Source organism: Brassica napus, chromosome A4, assembly GCF_020379485.1.
Source record: "Brassica napus cultivar Da-Ae chromosome A4, Da-Ae, whole genome shotgun sequence".
Taxonomy (NCBI): Eukaryota; Viridiplantae; Streptophyta; class Magnoliopsida; order Brassicales; family Brassicaceae; genus Brassica; species Brassica napus.
Window position 1 is genome coordinate 17,604,559 of NC_063437.1, and position 17,011 is coordinate 17,621,569.

General features: G+C 36.7%; 4 protein-coding genes and 1 non-coding gene across 5 annotated transcripts; all 5 read left to right on the plus strand.

Moving 5' to 3' along the window:
* Window positions 1–450: 450 nt before the first annotated feature.
* Window positions 451–2,809, plus strand: LOC106447188 (AT-hook motif nuclear-localized protein 10-like). Its single transcript, XM_013889060.3, has 6 exons — window positions 451–573; window positions 914–1,389; window positions 1,607–1,659; window positions 1,920–2,051; window positions 2,118–2,279; window positions 2,350–2,809. The coding sequence occupies exons 2-6, from the start codon at window positions 924–926 to the stop codon at window positions 2,584–2,586; spliced, it is 1,050 nt and encodes a 349-aa protein (XP_013744514.2). The 5' UTR covers window positions 451–573; window positions 914–923; the 3' UTR covers window positions 2,587–2,809.
* A 1,479-nt stretch (window positions 2,810–4,288) lies between these two features.
* Window positions 4,289–7,122, plus strand: LOC106450149 (protein S-acyltransferase 21-like). Its single transcript, XM_013891805.3, has 10 exons — window positions 4,289–4,574; window positions 4,820–4,933; window positions 5,003–5,123; window positions 5,193–5,353; window positions 5,422–5,490; window positions 5,570–5,641; window positions 5,718–5,846; window positions 5,928–6,008; window positions 6,099–6,308; window positions 6,379–7,122. Exons 1-10 carry the CDS (start codon window positions 4,530–4,532, stop codon window positions 7,057–7,059), a joined length of 1,683 nt encoding a protein of 560 aa, XP_013747259.2. The 5' UTR covers window positions 4,289–4,529; the 3' UTR covers window positions 7,060–7,122.
* A 180-nt stretch (window positions 7,123–7,302) lies between these two features.
* Window positions 7,303–7,374, plus strand: TRNAD-GUC. Its single transcript has one exon. It is a non-coding gene; the product is annotated as a tRNA-Asp (tRNA).
* A 139-nt stretch (window positions 7,375–7,513) lies between these two features.
* On the plus strand, window positions 7,514–10,566 carry LOC106450151 (MLO-like protein 5). Its single transcript, XM_048778433.1, has 15 exons — window positions 7,514–7,812; window positions 7,902–7,959; window positions 8,046–8,272; window positions 8,344–8,460; window positions 8,532–8,589; window positions 8,714–8,802; window positions 8,890–8,964; window positions 9,058–9,146; window positions 9,238–9,287; window positions 9,375–9,415; window positions 9,515–9,688; window positions 9,773–9,808; window positions 9,890–9,957; window positions 10,039–10,099; window positions 10,194–10,566. Exons 1-15 carry the CDS (start codon window positions 7,678–7,680, stop codon window positions 10,419–10,421), a joined length of 1,506 nt encoding a protein of 501 aa, XP_048634390.1. The 5' UTR covers window positions 7,514–7,677; the 3' UTR covers window positions 10,422–10,566.
* A 3,413-nt stretch (window positions 10,567–13,979) lies between these two features.
* LOC106448829 lies at window positions 13,980–14,417 on the plus strand. The gene has a single exon (XM_013890658.2). The coding sequence runs from the start codon at window positions 13,980–13,982 to the stop codon at window positions 14,415–14,417; it is 438 nt and encodes a 145-aa protein (XP_013746112.1).
* The last annotated feature ends 2,594 nt before the right edge of the window (window positions 14,418–17,011 follow it).

The window sequence follows — 17,011 nt, forward strand, 5'->3', positions numbered from 1 at the left end:
AATTTTATATCATGCAAAATGCATCTTATATAAATCAAAAATTTGAAACCGAGAATAATAGAAGAACATACAGAAATTGAATAAGAAAATACATCAAATTTTGTCCATCCTCAGTAAAAACACTAAGTTATATCTATCATTTGAAGAAAATTTATATAGAAATAAAAATTAGATAAAACTTCACTGAATGAAAACTAAAATTTACTTATACTATATTTTAGAAGATAATTTACTAAAATATGTTTTCTTATTCTTTAGTCTTTACATTTTAATTCCCGAAAAAGAAGAGAAAGGAAATAATTCCATAGTTTTATTTTTGGTAAAATATTTACATAGTTTTACTTTTGGTAAAATAGTTACATAGTTAACTTAATAGTATAGACTAAAATATTAAGAATTGCGAAAATCCCTTTTTTTTTTTTGAGCAACGCGAAAATCCCTATTTAATCCTCAAAGGAAACTCATTATATATTTTCCTGCTTGGAAAGTAAAATATAATAAAACCCTAATAATTGTAGGCAGGGAAGGGGAGGGAATCTTCTTTGCTTCGTTCCCTGAATTTCCGCAGTTGTCGTAAGTTTTCTTTCTTTCAATTTTTTTTTTAATGTTATCTGACTTTCTGAAGGAAAATAATTAATCCTCTGTTAATATTTTAAAGTTTATTATTTTAATCTCAACTGTAATTCGGAAATTCCAAAGTTTTTTTTTTTTGTTTTAGAGATCTAAAAAATCAAATCTTTTCGAATTCCGAATTGTCAAAAAGTTCGAATCTTTCTCTCCTTCTCGGGTTAGTAGTTTGATTAGGGTTTAGTGTTAAAGTTTCGAACTTTCTCCATCTACAGTCTTCACTTGAGAGCTTCAGTTGTGGTGAAGTTTCTGCTAAAAGGGCTTCCTTTTTTTGTTTGTCTGATAGTGACGGAACCATGTCCGGATCTGAGACGGGCTTAACGGCGGCGAACAGAGAGCCAATGCCATTCACTATGAGTCTCCACCACCAACAACACAATCAACCTCCTCCTCCTCCGCAGCCTCAGCAAAACTCTCAGAACATGCAGCTGTCCTTCACCGGCGCCGACAGAACCGCTGTCTACAAGCCCATGAGCTCAGACTCTTCACCGCAGCAGTACCAACACAACTCACCCGGCGGCTTGAACATGAACGTGCCTGTGATGGGAAGCGAGCAGCGTGTGAAGAAGAGAAGAGGCAGACCGAGGAAGTACGAACCGGGCAGCGGCGAGGCGTCGCTGGGTTTTGTTCCCGGACCTCCTTCTTACACCGTTAGCCAACCTAGTGGTGGCGACGGCGGAGGTGGAGGAGCCTCGCCTAGTGTTAAGAGGATGAGAGGACGGCCTTCTGGGTCTAGCAACAGGCCAAAGCTTCAAGCTTTAGGTAAATTTTTATATACATTTTTCTTTTATTGGAATCTTTTGGTGGGTTTGGATCTTCTCTGTCGGCTGTTATCTATTAGAATATAGTATTAATGGTGTGAATCTGGTAAACAATGGACCTCGAGAATCTCCTTTTCAAATTACTTTTATGCCCCTTAACGTATCTTGTTCAACCATCTTTCCATGGCTGCTCACTGTAGCTGTGTAACTTGTTTCAGGGTCGACAGGAGTGGGATTCACGCCTCATGTTCTTACCGTGAACACTGGAGAGGTCTGTCTCTTTATCTTCTTCTTCTAGCTTCTTGTATTTCTTTATTTACTAATATGTCTTGTCTTAAACTCTTTAACTTATTAAGGTCTCTAAATCATGTGAATGTATAGACTGTGTTTAAGGTGAAAACATTATTGGTGAACAAGAGACCGTTGAACTTGATCAGGGTTCTGTTGCGTTGAGAACGATGATGTTGTGCGTCTGTGTAGCTGTGTTTGCACATGGATAAATGCTGACGTTTGTTTAATGATTTGGAACAGGATGTATCATCAAAGATAATGGCGTTTTCTCAGAACGGACCACGAGCTGTGTGCGTCTTGTCTGCTAATGGAGCTATCTCCAACGTGACTCTTCGCCAGGCCGCTACATCCGGTGGAACCGTTACATATGAGGTATTAAGACTAGGCTTTACCAATTTCTTATGTTTCTTTGTCTCTGACCTCTTGCTTAAAAACCAGGGGAGATTTGAGATTCTGTCTTTATCGGGCTCGTTCCTTCTGCTGGAGAACAATGGTCACAGAAGCAGGACGGGAGGTCTAAGTGTGTCCTTGTCGGCTCCGGATGGTAATGTCTTAGGTGGTTGTGTAGCTGGTCTTCTTATAGCAGCATCACCTGTTCAGGTAACATCTCCCTTCTTCTAATACAAATTGAACAATGTAAGGATAATAACATTTTGGTCTCGAATAACAGATTGTTGTTGGGAGTTTCATACCAGACGGGCAAAAAGAACACGTGGGACAAATGGAGCTAGCAAGTCCGGCATTACCCCGTGTGGCTCCAAGTCATGTACTGACGACTCCGAATAGCCAGCAGGCTCGTGGGGGAATGAGTGAGTCATCTTGTGGAGGACATGGAAGCCCTCTTCACCAGAGCGCAGGAGGACCCTACAACAACAACAGCAACAACCTTTCAATGTCCTGGAAGTAGTAGCCTAAAGATACCTATAACTAGAATGATGATGATGATGATGATTCTTATCTTTAGTTTAGGCTTTCTTTAGTTGTCTGTCCAGACAAAATGAATTTAATAACTTAACATGTTCTGTGTGTTCGTGTTGATTTTCAGAACCTTGAGTTGTTTAGAAATTGGAATATCAGTAATGTAGATCTTCTTTTATTATATAAAATTTCTCCATCTTCAAAAGGTTTAACTGTGATGTAAAACTTTTTCTGATTACAAACATCAAAACAAGATTGGTTTTAACTTTTAACAAAAAGCCCCACTGATGTGTGATGAAGACAACTTTAACAATGAAGAAGAAGAGGCTTAGGACTCTTTAAGAAAGGCAGAGGTCCTAACTATGTCAGGTAACCATCCGGCAGCTAAAAGTAGCTGAAATTCATTCCTAGTACAGTAGTAAAAACAGCTAACCAAGTGAATAGGCTTGGAGTTTCTAAAGTTGTCCGATTCCTCTCTTGTCAGTGTACGGGTTCATAAGCATAAGAAGTGATCATTACAAGCCATACTCATCATATATATGCATGTTCATGACCAAACAGAGCCAAAAAACACAAGAGCATAACTGTGATCAAACAGAGACAAAACAGACCCGTGAGAAACTGATCCATTACAAACCAAAATAAGAGTCAGAATGTGGGATAAAAAAATCAACTAGACTGAAATTGAACCTAGAAAAAGAAATAGAACAGAAAAGATCCCTACCAAAAAGTTGAAACAAACATCATTAAATAAATAAGAGTGAAAATCAGAACTTACCTATATTTTCGATTTGTTTCCTATTTCAACTTTGAACCAGAAAAAAAAACAAATATTACAAATACATCTATACTATTAAAGCAGGATCCTATTGTCATAATTATCTTAGTCTGTTCTTTATTTTACTTAACATTGTATGTTTCATTAAGGGCAATCAAGTAATATTAATAACACATCTATATTGGGTCATTATTTTCGGATCCAGCCCACATCAAATCTCTCTTGGGCTATTTGGACCTATTTAAAAATCAGATTCAATTCTCACTTTTTTTTTTTATTTGGACCATTGAGTCAAAGTTCAAATAATTTTTTTTCAACTATTCTTAATTATTATTTTTTTCTTTTTTAATATAATTTAAGCATTCATAAAAATAATTGAATTTTTTTATTGAAAAGTATAAATCTTTATTAAAAGTATATAATTTTTTTAATTAAAATATTAACCACATAATAAAATTAATTTATCAGAGTTATACCAACTTAATTCATTAAAAAAATAAAGTTTAATTTTTTAAACATAAATAGTCATTTAAAATGAAATACGATAAATAAAGATAAAAATTTTAAGTCTTTTATAAAATAAAGCACAAATATATGAAAATGTGACATTTACTAAATATTTGTCAATTGAAAAAAAAACAAAAATAAACCCGCGTTTTAAAAGCGCGGATCAAAATCTAGTCATTTAGTTAAATAAATAACCAATTTTGGACTATTTTTGTGATAAACAATTAAAAATGGCTAAAACAAACAAACTGGGTTGCATAATGTATATGCGTGGTTAAAAAATAATCTAATTAAAAAATAAAAGGGATTAGAGAGACTAATCCAAATCCATTAATAATTTTTTTAATCATTCATTTGTTCTCTAACAGCTTGTGACTACTTCCCCGAGAGACATTCTTTGACCGACAGATTCTGGCCAAAATAAAAACATTCAAAAGTTCTTTGAAATTTCCACTTCACGGGTCGACTTTAATACCTGCTCACTAAACTCGGGTCATCCCCCAACACATTAAATGACGTTACAGTAGCTTGCTGATTTTAGGGGAAAGCAAAACAACAACATCCACAATCACTCTCTTTTTCAAATTCAGATTTTTCTTTTTTTTTCCTCTTTCGAGTGATCTCAGTGGTTTTTTTGGGTTACTGCAATGGCGAGAAGACATGGATGGCAACTTCCAGCTCACACATTTCAGGTTATAACATTTGTAAAGAGATCTCTTTTGACTTTGGTTTGAACGATTGTGAAAAAGTTCCCTTTGTCTTAATCTTGTGTAAAGTTTGTTCCTTTGTCGTGAAAATGACATCGAATAGTTTTGTTTGTATGTGAGAGTTAATTTTCTTGTGACTATTGACTTCAATACATACATATATATATATATATACTTGTTGTGCATTTTTGAGAGCCGTTGTATTGAATTTCGATTCTGTTGATGTGCAGGTTGTGGCCATAACTGTGTTCTTCTTGCTAACTATCGCATACTATGCCTTCTTTGCTCCGTTTCTCGGGAAGATACTCTATCAGTACATCGCCTTTGGTGTCTACTCATTCTTGGTAATAACATTGTTTTACACCAAGCTTGTTGTATACCTCTCACAACTCTGATCTCTCTCTTTTGCCTAGGCGTTTTCGGTTTTTGTGCTGTACATCCGATGCACTGGTATAGACCCTGCAGATCCTGGGATCTTTGTGGAGGCTGTTAACACTCCAGCTCATAAGTCACAGACCAGTAACTACGCGCCTGGTTAGTGCGTAATCAATGATGCTGTGTGGTAATTTTTGTTCTTTGCTTAGAGTGATGTTAATGTTGCAGAGAATGGTGTGCCGTATACTAGACACGGCTCGGGGTGCTGTAATGCTGTGGGAAGATTCATTTGTGGTTGTTTAGTAATACAAGATTGCCGTAGAGATACACATCAGGAGGAACCAGGGGAGCAAGAAGAAGCTTTGTTCTGTTCTTTGTGCAATGCTGAGGTATATAAGTATACTTGCTTCTGTTAAAAACCTTTCTCATTGCGTAACACTACATTTTTTTTTTGAAGGTGCGTAAATTTAGCAAGCATTGTAGAAGTTGTGGCAAATGTGTTGATGGGTTTGATCATCATTGCCGGGTATGCAGTTTTAAAACTTAGTTTTATTATCAAACTTAAGCATTTTAACTAATATGTCAAGTACTATCTTTTGCCTTAGTGGCTGAATAACTGTGTGGGGCAGAAGAACTACATCAGCTTTGTGTGTCTTATGGCTGCAAGCTTCTTCTGGGTATGTTTTCACTTCAAGATTGATTATGGTTATCTCATTAGATAACATCTAATGACCTTGCCAATAATGACAACAGCTTTTAGTTGAATTTGGAGTTGGTGTTACTGTCTTTGTCCGATGTTTTGTGGAGCAAAAGGCAATGGAACATCTCATAACCGAGAAGCTTGGACTTGGCTTCTCCCGTCCTCCATTTGCTGCTATTGTGGTAAAGATAATGTTGGTTCTGTTCTATCTTCTATCAATTTTTTAGTTTCCAACTTGAGTTTGCTTTCTTCTTATTCTGCAGATTGTTTGTACAGCTCTCTCGTTTCTGGCTATAGTTCCACTTGGGGAGCTTTTCTTCTTCCACATAATTTTAATCCGAAAGGTTTTGTAATTTGTTTCTTTTGCATCATGTTTAATCACTACACATAAAGACATGAAGGTGAGGATTGTTATATTACTTTGGTGGCTGCAGGGAATCACAACATATGAATATGTTGTTGCTGTGAGAGCACAAAGCGAGCCGCCTGGACCGTCTATAGATGCGGGAGACGAGTATAGCCAGCCACCTTCACCTGCAAGCTCAGCTGTCACAGCCGCGAGTGGAAGAAGCTCTCTCGGATTGAGCATTCAGTACCGTGGCGCCTCCTTGTGCACTCCTCCAAACATATTCATGGATCAAAATGTAATTAAAAACTACAATCTTATTTATCTTTTTTCACTTTCTTCATTTGTTTACTCTCTCTTTTTGTCAGGATGATGTGATCCAGCATCTGGAGCAGCCTGGAACTGTACGTTCCACCATAGATCCAGACAAGAAGCCACCTCAGCGTCAACAAGTAAGGATCAACCCATGGAAGCTAGCGAAACTCGACTCAAACGAAGCGTCTAAAGCAGCTGCTAAAGCGCGTGCATCCTCATCAGTGCTTCTTCCATTAGCTTCTCGACAACACCCTCACAAAACCAGCAGCAACGCAAGCGGGAGAAGCAGCCCCGCAAGTAGCTATCAGACCAAAAACACTAGTTTGACAAGAGACCACATCAACCCAATGTACATGTCATCATCAGCCAACGAGTCACCATTAAACGAGGAAGAAAGGAGGAACGTTGTCATTGCTGCTGCAGCAGCTAGGAGAAACATGTCTACAAGCGATGAGAGTTCAGTGGTTTGGGATCCGGAAGCTGGCAGGTTTGTATCTTCTTCTCTTCAGACTCCAGGAACAGAGTTGGCTACTTTTGGAGGAGGAGGTTCTCTTGCTGGTAATGAACGTCTCAACAGTGTTTCTTCTTCTGGGAGTGATGGTAGCAGAAGGGTCAGAGGAACTCCCTTAACTGGTTATTTCCAACAAGTTAGATCACAGAGAGGAGGGCAGCTTCCAGTGTTTATGCCTAGTGATTCTCAGCTGCAGAGACATGTATCTACTAGATTCCAGTAGAATCATTTGTAGTCTTTAGGTGACTAAACTTTTTTTTAATTAAAGTTTCTTATTTCTCTCGAAGTCTAAAGACATCAGTAAGCTCAGCTATATAATTTGAATGTAGTAGACTAGTAGTGTCTTTTTTTTTTTTTGATCAAGTGACTAATAGTGTCTATGTTCACAAAAAAAATAATAATGTCTATGTTAGATAGTGTCTATTTAATAAATAGTATATGGTGTTTTAGTTACCAGAACATCAAAGTCGTTGTAGTATAGTGGTAAGTATTCCCGCCTGTCACGCGGGTGACCCGGGTTCGATCCCCGGCAACGGCGTTCTTTTGCCTTTTTAATTGTTTTTAATTTTTTATTTATTTATCATAAATTTGAAATTTTCCCCAGAAATGCGCCAAGTCGTTCATCTCCCCCTAAATTTCAGATACTCAAAACCATTAGAGAACCTAGGAACCAGCCATAAACAAACGTCAAAGCAAAATTTCCAAAAACAAAAAAATAAATAAAACAATTCTCCATCACCACGACGGAGACATATCCCCTCCGTGACTGCATGTTCCCCACCGTTTATTGGCAATACAAAATTGTAATTTTTATAATCGTAAAACACATAATAAAAGAAAAATGGGAGGAGGAGGAGGCAGTATAGAAGGCCCGAGAGAGCTTGATCAGACCCCAACATGGGCCGTCTCTACCGTTTGTGGCGTTATCATCTTGATCTCTATCATCTTGGAGCTCATGATTCACAAAGTCGGATCGGTAATTAAATCTCTAAACGATCCCCGAGAACTTGCTCTACATTTTTTTCTTATAATTATCATCATCACCCCACATGGATCATTGCTCAGGTGTTCGAGAAAAAGAAAAAGAAAGCCTTATACGAAGCTCTTCAAAAGATTAAAAACGGTACCGTGGAACTCAAGGAAATAAGAAAACCCTAGAGTTAAATGTGATATTGCTTTATTATTATTGTTTCTTTTTTTTTTGGGCAGAACTAATGGTTTTGGGATTCATTTCGCTGCTACTAACATTCGGACAAAACTACATCGCAAGCTTGTGCGTGGCGTCAAAATACGGTAACGCTATGTCCTTCTGTGGTCCGTACGATGGTCCATCTGGTGACACTAAGAAGGTAAAGGACACCGATCACATGCAGAGGCATCTTCTCTCCCTTCATCGCCGTGTTTTGGCTGGAGGTGCTCCTGCTGAGTGCAAGAAGGTCACCCATCTCTCTCTCTTTGCCTTATTATTACAAAGCTTCTCTATGTTGATGTTGTTGTTGTTGTTCAGGGCTATGTGCCGCTTATATCACTCAACGCGTTGCACCAAGTGCATATCTTTATCTTCTTCTTGGCTGTGTTTCATGTCATTTATAGTGCTATTACCATGATGCTTGGAAGAGCAAAGGTAAATTTAAATATATATAATACAATGTTTGATCAAGGTGGTGACATTGTTGTGTGTTTTTGTACATGCAGATTCGTGGATGGAAAGTATGGGAGGAAGAGGTCGTAAATGATCATGAAATGATGGATGGTTAGATTTGTGATTATGATTTCAGATGTGGTCTATATCATTAAGAAACGTATTAACAATTTTAAAAAAAAATTATTTTGGGTTAAATTATTAACAGTTTGTTTTTGATTAATGTAATCTATAGATCCTTCTAGATTTAGGCTCACACACGAAACATCATTTGTTCGAGAGCATGTTAATACTTGGGCGAGGAACAGATTCTCCTTCTACGTTGTATGATTTTTGAGCTTCTTTATTCCATTTCTTGTGTCTCAAGCAAGAGAAAAAAAAATCCTCTTATGATTTTTGTTTTTCTTGCAGATGTGTTTCTTACGTCAGATGCTGAGATCCGTAAGAAAATCTGACTACTTGACGATGCGTCATGGGTTCATTAGTGTAAGTTCTTTGAAAATACGCAAACCAATTTTCAAATGATCTTTCAACTTCTCTGAGATTAGTTTTGTTTCCAAAATTTTGTGTGTTACTTAGGTACATTTGGCACCGGGTATGAAGTTTAATTTTCAAAAATACATCAAAAGGTCATTAGAAGATGACTTCAAGGTAGTGGTGGGAATCAGGTAACTCAGAAAACCTCTTAACATTTATTCTTCTTACACTAAGATTAACTTTCTTCATCGTTTTTCTGATGCAATTTTAAAATCTCTCCAGTCCTGCGCTATGGGCCTTTGTAATGATCTTCTTACTCGTTGATGTTCACGGTTCGTCATTTTCATATCATGTATAGTATTATTCAACACGTACGGTATAAGGTTTAGAATCTCATTGTTTTGGTATTAACGTTTTAGGATGGTATGTTACTGCTGTGATTACCATGGTTCCTCCAGTTGTAAGTGACTCAGTCTCTACCTTGTAGCTTTTGCTTCTATTAAAAGAACAATATAGAGAAAGTTTGTGAGCTTACTGACAAATTGTGTATGCTTTGAAGTTGACATTAGCGATAGGAACCAAGCTTCAGGCCATTATATCAGACATGGCGTTGGAGATTCAGGAGAGACATGCAGTGATACAAGGGATGCCACTAGTCAATGTCTCTGACCGACATTTCTGGTTCGCTCGTCCCGCTTTAGTCCTCCATATCATCCATTTCATTCTCTTCCAGGTACTTTCACGGGTTATAAAAATTGGCCGATTGATAAAAGTGTGTATTTTGTCTATGTTCTAATGAGCTTACTTGATTGTTCAGAATGCTTTTGAGATCACCTACTTCTTTTGGATATGGGTAAGTAAATATATACACACAACTCTCTTCTTCCCATGATGATATATGTTTAGTTCACTTATTCTGCTTCCATTTTTGCAGTATGAGTTCGGATTAAGGTCCTGTTTTCATCACCATTTCTACCTCATAATCATTCGGGTTGCTCTAGGGTGAGTCCTTTCTGGTTTACTTGACCCACAAGAAACACTATTTTATCAAAACTACCATATTTAAAACTTTTCTTAATGCAGGGTGGGAGTACAATTTCTTTGTAGCTACATCACACTTCCTCTCTACGCTCTCGTGACTCAGGCATGTCAAAGTTTTATTTAATATATTCTTTTGCCTCCTTTGAAAGTTTGGTTTAAGCTTTTACTTACTGTGGCGATTAAATGTTTTTATTCAGATGGGATCAACGATGAAGCGATCGGTGTTTGATGAGCAAACGTCAAAGGCATTAAAGATGTGGCATAAGAATGCAAAGAAAAAGAGTGAAACGCCAGGTCCAGTGCCTACAACCCGACCTAGAACCGCGGGCGATATCGAGTCTGCTCCGGCTAACATCACCGCAAGTGTTGATAATAAGGAAGGAGATCAGGGTCGTAAACCTGGTGACCTATTAAGCGGTCCCTAGAAACCAGTTCGGTCAAGACACTGTACTTTCCGGCTTACTGAAATACTATTACATAATTTTTATTATTATTATAGGTTCTAAGCATTTATTTTATGTAATTATTTGTTGTATAACAATAGTTCAATTTTGTACAGCCTACCAAAGGACATAATATAAATCTGACCTATATAGCCTACAAGCTCGGGTTTAGCATGATTGATCACCTTTAGCAACAACCTACCTTAGTGGTAAAGTTGATGTAGTAACATGTTTAAGCGATAACATATGTGATAAATAACCTATTTGCGGTTTTTTTTGTTGTCATAACCAATTTGAGTAATGATTTATCTTTTTTTTTCATGATTTGATCTTCAGATATTAAATAGAAACTAAAACTTGCAACCATTCGGGTCGGACTAGCCAGCTAACCCTACCTAAAAGTAAATACATCATATAAGAACCAGCTTGGTTCAGTAAGAGAAACTTCAAGAAAATCCCGGGACATAGAAATCAAACCAAAGTTACAGTAAAGAAAAAGCAGTGTCATTGGCTAAAGATTTCTTTTATTTGCTGGACAAGAAGACACACAAAAAAAGAAATGCAAGTACGGAGAGCGTCTCTCTCTCTTATCAGTGGAAGAAGTATACTAACTTCAAATATGATCATAGATGGGTGAGAAGAGAGGGGCTTGTTGAGACGGTTGAGAAGAGCTGGACATCACATGGATCAGGACAGGCGAGTCTTATGGGGAGAATATCAGTATGCAGGAAGGCTATATCCATGTGGAAGAGACAAGCGAAGCCAAATTCTGCCCTAAGGATCCAAGAGCTGAGCTATCGGATAGATGAAGCATCAAGGCAGGAGAGCTTTGTGAAGGAGGAGCTGGAAAATCTTAGAAGAGAACTTACGGAAGAGTACTACAATGAAAAGATTTTCTGGATGCAAAATAGCAGGCTCAACTGGCTGAGATCAGGGGACAGGAACACTAAGTTCTTTCATGCAGTCACCAAGAACAGAAGAGCACAAAACCGTATCAAGAGCCTGGTTGATGATGAAGGCAAGGAATGGTTTGCAGATGGAGACTTAGGAAGAGTAGCAGAGAAATACTTCAAGTCTCTGTTCTCATCGGAAGACGTAGGACTAGACTCAGTAGAGTGGAATGAGATGCCTGGGATAATCACACCTGAGCAGAACAACAATCTGATGAGGCCAGTCTCTCTGGAGACTGGAGGAGGTGAAAAAAGCGGTATTCGACATTAATCCAAGCAAATGTCCAGGACCCGATGGGCTAAATGGCTACTTCTTCCAACAGTTTTAGGAAACTAGTGGCACGGAGGTGACGGCTATGGTACATAAGTTCTTTCAAACTGGAGAGCTTGAAGCAGAGATCAACAACACCAGCATATGCTTGATCCCCAAAATGCTCAATGCTAAGAGAATGTGTGAATACCAGCCCATCAGCTTATGTAATGTGGCTTACAAAGTCATATCCAAGCTGATGGCAAGAAGAATGAAGAGTGTACTACCTCACATTATCTCTGAAACACAAGCAGCGTTTGTAGAAGGACGTCTCATCTCAGACAACATTCTCGTCGCACATGAACTCCTTCATGCCCTAAGCTCAGATAACAAATGATCTTCAGAATACATTGCCATAAAGACGGATATATCTAAAGCGTATGACTGAGTCGAATGGGCATTTGTGGACAAAGCAATGAAAGCAATGGGCTTTTCAGAGGCGTGGAAGGGCCTTATCATGAGCTGCGTGAGGTCAGTACGGTATCAGGTTCTGATAAACGGGTCACCCTTTGGAAGAATAATTCCAACAAGAGGTCTGCGACAGGGCGACCCCCTCTCCCCATACCTGTTCGTGATGTGCACGAAAGTTCTAGTACAAATGCTGAAGCGTGCAGAGGAAACGAAGAAGATATCAGGCCTGAGAGTGGCAAGACGAGCTCCGCCAGTTACACACTTGTTGTTTGCTAATGATAGTATGATGTACTGTAAGGGAACAGAAGAGGAGCTTGAGCATATCACATATTCTTCAAATCTACAGCTTGGCATCGGGGCAGAGGATCAATTATCAGAAATCCAGTGTGTATTTTGGGAAAAACATTCCAAAGGGCAGAAGAGAGGAAATTCTACAGAAGTTGGGTATAGAAACAGTAGGAGGAGATGGTCTATATTTGGGTCTCCCAGAAACTTTCAGTGGATCAAAAGTATCTATACTCAGCTATCTTAAGGAAAACTTGAGTCAGCATGTTCATGGTTGGCAAACAAAATTTTTATCTCCGGAAGGCAAGGAAGTTCTCCTCAAAGCAGTGGTAATGGCCCTACCTACCTACACAATGGCATGCTTTCTCTTACCAAAAACCACAATCAAGCAGATCATGGCCCTAATGTCGGAGTTTTGGTGGAGAAACAGACAAGATTCGAGAGGGATGCACTGGAAGAGTTGGGAAAGCTTATGTAAACCAAAAACATGCGGAGGACTTGGCTTCAAGGACCTGGAGGCTTACAACCTTGCTCTGCTAGGAAAACAGTTATGGAGAATGATCAAGAATCCCACCTCACTAATGGCCAGAATCTTCAAAAGTAGGTACTTCAAGAACTCGGACACTCTTAATGCCACACTAGGATCCAGACCATCATACGCTTGGAGGAGTATTCATGCAGCACAGAAACTGATTCAACAAGGAGCTCGGGTGGTGATTGGAAATGGAAAAGATACGAAGTTATGGCAGGAGAGATGGCTCGGAGCAACACTAGCTACAATGATCCAGTCGATGAAGTGGGTCGAAAACCAAAGTCATGAAAGACTGTCGGAAGAAATGAGAGTTAGTGAACTACTGAGCAGTAATGGAAGGGAGTGGAACTACGAGAAGCTCGAAGGTATGTTCACAGAGGAGACAAAAGACAAGATCATGGAGATTCGGCCAGCAGGGAGGAACAACAAAGATACTTATGTCTGGGAGTATACTAAAACAGGCCATTATACTGTTAAATCAGGGTATTGGGTCCAAACTAGTGTAGTCTCAGTGGACAAGGAACAGAGTGAAGTGCTGCAACCGAGCCTCGATAGCTTCTATCAGCAGGTGTGGAAGTTACAGTCCAGTCCAAAGATAAAACATTTCCTGTGGAGATGCCTCAATAACGCTCTACCGGTGGCCGCAAATATGGTGCATAGGCACATTGGTAAAGATATAAGATGCAGTAGATGTGATGGTGAAGCGGAGAGCGTTAATCATTTGCTCTTTCAATGTCCCTATGCTCGGTTAGTTTGGGCAGTAGCGAATGTTCACATTCCCCCAGCAGGCAGGTGGTCGGAGTCTTTATTTGCTAATTTGCATTGGGTCTTGAATCAGAAAATGAAGTACCCAACCGAAGAAGTAGATGAAGAATTTGTTCCATGGCTGTTATGGAGATTATGGAAGAATAGGAATGAATTTGTATTCAGAGGGAGAGACTTTCCTGCTCACATAACAGTGAGGAAAGCATGGGAGGAGTGTGGTGGACTGGAAAAGCAGAATAGAGGTACAAGAAGAGGTGGCTAAGGAACCTGCAGCAGTGATTCCCGAGATGAGATGGATCCCACCGGCTCCTACGACCTTGAAGTGCAATACTGATGGATCGTGGTCAAAGGAGACGGGAGTAGGAGGAGTAGGATGGCTGTTACGTGATCATCAAGGAACACTACTGTGGGCAGGGGCAAAGAAGATGGCAGTGATGAGATCGGCGCTAGAGACTGAAGCAGAAGCTATTAGATGGGCTGTTCAAACACTGGTGGGTTTTGGGTATAGCAAAGTTTCTATAGAGACCGATTCATTACTGTTGGCAAACATGCTGAACGGTGAAGAAGAAATCTGGCCAGTGATTGCACCCATAATACAAGATATATCAACATCACTGTCATCAAATGGAGGATTTGAAATGGTGTATTATCCTCGAAGTGGTAATAAGTCAGCAAATAGAATAGCAAAGGAGATTACTACGTTTACGTCCTTTGTCCCTAAGTAATATTCTATGGTGCCTTTGTGGTTGAATTTTTGTTTAGAGGCTGATAAGCCAGTTGTAAGACAATGATTTCGGATAATATAAAGTTGTTGTTGAGCCAAAAAAAAAAAAGAGCAATTGTCAATAATAACACATTTTGAGTTTTTGTCTAAAAAATAGTACTAGAAGTAGAAAGTCACAAAAATGACATTCATTAAAGAGTAAAATATCTCTAATACTCTTGATTTAAAATTAAATAAACAAACAAAAATAAATAAAAAGAAAAAATTGAAAAAAAGAAATTTTTTTATAGTTTCAGATTCAAAATTTTTTATAATTTTCTTTTTTGAATTTTTTTTATTTTTTTTGATTTTTTTTTTATAATTCAAAAATACTTTTTGAAACTATTTTTTAAATTTTTATTTCAAATTTTTAAGTATTTATTTTTTATTTTATAAAATTTTAAATCTTAATTCCAAAACCACAGCCCTTAACTCTAAACCCTAAGATTTGGATTAATTAACCCAAGAGATATAAGTGTATATTTACCTCTTTAATGAAATCTATTTTTGTGACTTTGATCCTTGAGTGCTAGTTTGGGAACAAAAACTTGGTTTGATTCTATCCTAGTCTTTTTCTCCTAAAAATAACTTGAAAACATTTTTTTACCATCCAAGTAGACAGGTCGTATGGTCCATCGACAGGTCAGTGAGTTATCTAACCTCTTCCTTAGTATCAAGTTATCCATTTCAGAGCCAGTGAATCTGATGATAAGTGTCATTGTCGGTAGCTACTGTTGCATGAAGAAATGGAAGTTAAGAAAGATGGATTAAGGAGAATTAACATAATTCTCATAAGACTAGGAATCTCCAATATGAGTATGAATATAAGGCATCCTCGAAGACGCTTAAGCATCCGATTATAAGGGGAGAAGAGAAATAAGAGATAGAGAGAGACCAAGACAATTAGCAATTAGAAAGAGTGTTTTATTGCTTTGTCTTGTGATATTTATAGTTTCTTCTCGAGAAACCCATTGGTAGTGAATAAAGGGAAAGATAAGTTTTGGTATCAAATTATTCCAATTTCTATAGCACAAAGTTGATCAAAAGAAGGCTGACAAGGATCTTAGAGTAAGAAGTCTGTTGGGAACATGTTTATGTATATGCTAAAACCAAAAGTTAGAACTATTAGGTGATAGGTATCGTTAATTACTAAGAAAGATAATTTTTTTTGTCTAAAACATGTTAAAAAATTTCAACCAAAAAATAACTTGTCTAAAACGTATTAAAAATTTCAAAAAAAAACATGTCTAAAACATGTTAAAAAAAGAAAGAACAGATGTTTGAATATTTACACTTAGCAATACTTAAGACAATAGTAATATTTTCTTGTTCATAGTAATACTTTTGCAAATTACAACAATTTTTAGTAATACCACATCAAAAAATTAAAATTATTAGTAATACTAATCAATTTAAACAGTTTTATATTGTATATAACATATTGGCAGGAAAAAAAATTCAAAAAATATGTATTTTCTGTTATTCATCTTATTATGAAATTCTCATCAAAACGTTAGTATGGAAGTATAAAATTGTTTTCTATGAAAATGAAAAAAAATCTATCAACTTGAGAAATGAAGAGTATTTTATGTCAATTTGAAAAATAAACACATATATGGACATATAATCACCTAATATATGAAATACATCTTCTAAAAATAAATATTAAGACGAAAATTAAGGTTCTTAGAAATATGCATAATACATAGTAATTCAAGATATTTTAAATTAGTTCAGAGTAGTTCACAATAGTACCTAGTAGTTCATATTACACATAGCAGTACAAGGTAGTTCCTAGTAGTTCTTTGACATCTTGATGCGCAAACGTGTACGTGGTTGACAACATGTCCTTTCAAAGTAGTTCAAAGTAGATCAACGTCAGTAAAAAAAGTGTATCTTGAGCTTCTCTTTTCTCCTTGTCACATGTTGATTTACTCTCTTATGTAAGAGCTTCATGTTCTAAATGCATTCATGTTCTTAATAAATATATTTATTTAATCAAAATTTTTAAAGAAATATATTTTTTTATAAAATCAAAATATTTTGTGAATAATATTAAAGTCAAAATAGATATAACTGAATTGGAATTACAAAATGATATTCTTTATATAACAATAAAAGTGTCAAAATTATTATTTTTATAAAACAAAGAGAATATTATTCATAAGTTAGATAGATTTTTAATTCAGTTATAAATAGTAAAATATATGAAACATATCATTTTAAATTGAAGGGTTTAAAGTTTAAACAAAAATAATTTATATAAGTATTTTATTAAATTTATTTTGTTATTAATTGTTGATTAAAATATTATTTAAATACTTATCTTGTTAAATATTTGCTTTTTCAAATATTTTTATATAACCAAAAATTGTATAATTTTTTATAATTTTTAAAAAATTAATTGTTGATTAAGATATTATTGAAATACATAATATAAAGAAAAGAAAAGAAGAGAAAGTGGAATTTGTTAGCTATTTTAATAATATTAAGAAAGGAAGAGAAGATGGGGTCTGCAGGTTTGATGAAAATAATATAAAAAAAGTAGTAAGAGAA

Coding starts and splice junctions, on each gene's coding strand:
- LOC106447188 (XM_013889060.3), top strand. CDS start 924: ATGTCCGGATCTGAGACGGGCTTAACGGCGGCGAACAGAGAGCCAATG. Junction 1,390..1,606: donor GCCAAAGCTTCAAGCTTTAG/GTAAATTTTTAT, acceptor AACTTGTTTCAG/GGTCGACAGGAGTGGGATTC. Junction 2,280..2,349: donor TAGCAGCATCACCTGTTCAG/GTAACATCTCCC, acceptor CTCGAATAACAG/ATTGTTGTTGGGAGTTTCAT.
- LOC106450149 (XM_013891805.3), top strand. CDS start 4,530: ATGGCGAGAAGACATGGATGGCAACTTCCAGCTCACACATTTCAG. Junction 5,354..5,421: donor GTTCTTTGTGCAATGCTGAG/GTATATAAGTAT, acceptor TTTTTTTTGAAG/GTGCGTAAATTTAGCAAGCA. Junction 6,009..6,098: donor ACATAATTTTAATCCGAAAG/GTTTTGTAATTT, acceptor TGGTGGCTGCAG/GGAATCACAACATATGAATA.
- LOC106450151 (XM_048778433.1), top strand. CDS start 7,678: ATGGGAGGAGGAGGAGGCAGTATAGAAGGCCCGAGAGAGCTTGATCAG. Junction 8,461..8,531: donor TGATGCTTGGAAGAGCAAAG/GTAAATTTAAAT, acceptor TTGTACATGCAG/ATTCGTGGATGGAAAGTATG. Junction 9,288..9,374: donor CTTACTCGTTGATGTTCACG/GTTCGTCATTTT, acceptor TTAACGTTTTAG/GATGGTATGTTACTGCTGTG.
- LOC106448829 (XM_013890658.2), top strand. CDS start 13,980: ATGAGATGGATCCCACCGGCTCCTACGACCTTGAAGTGCAATACTGAT.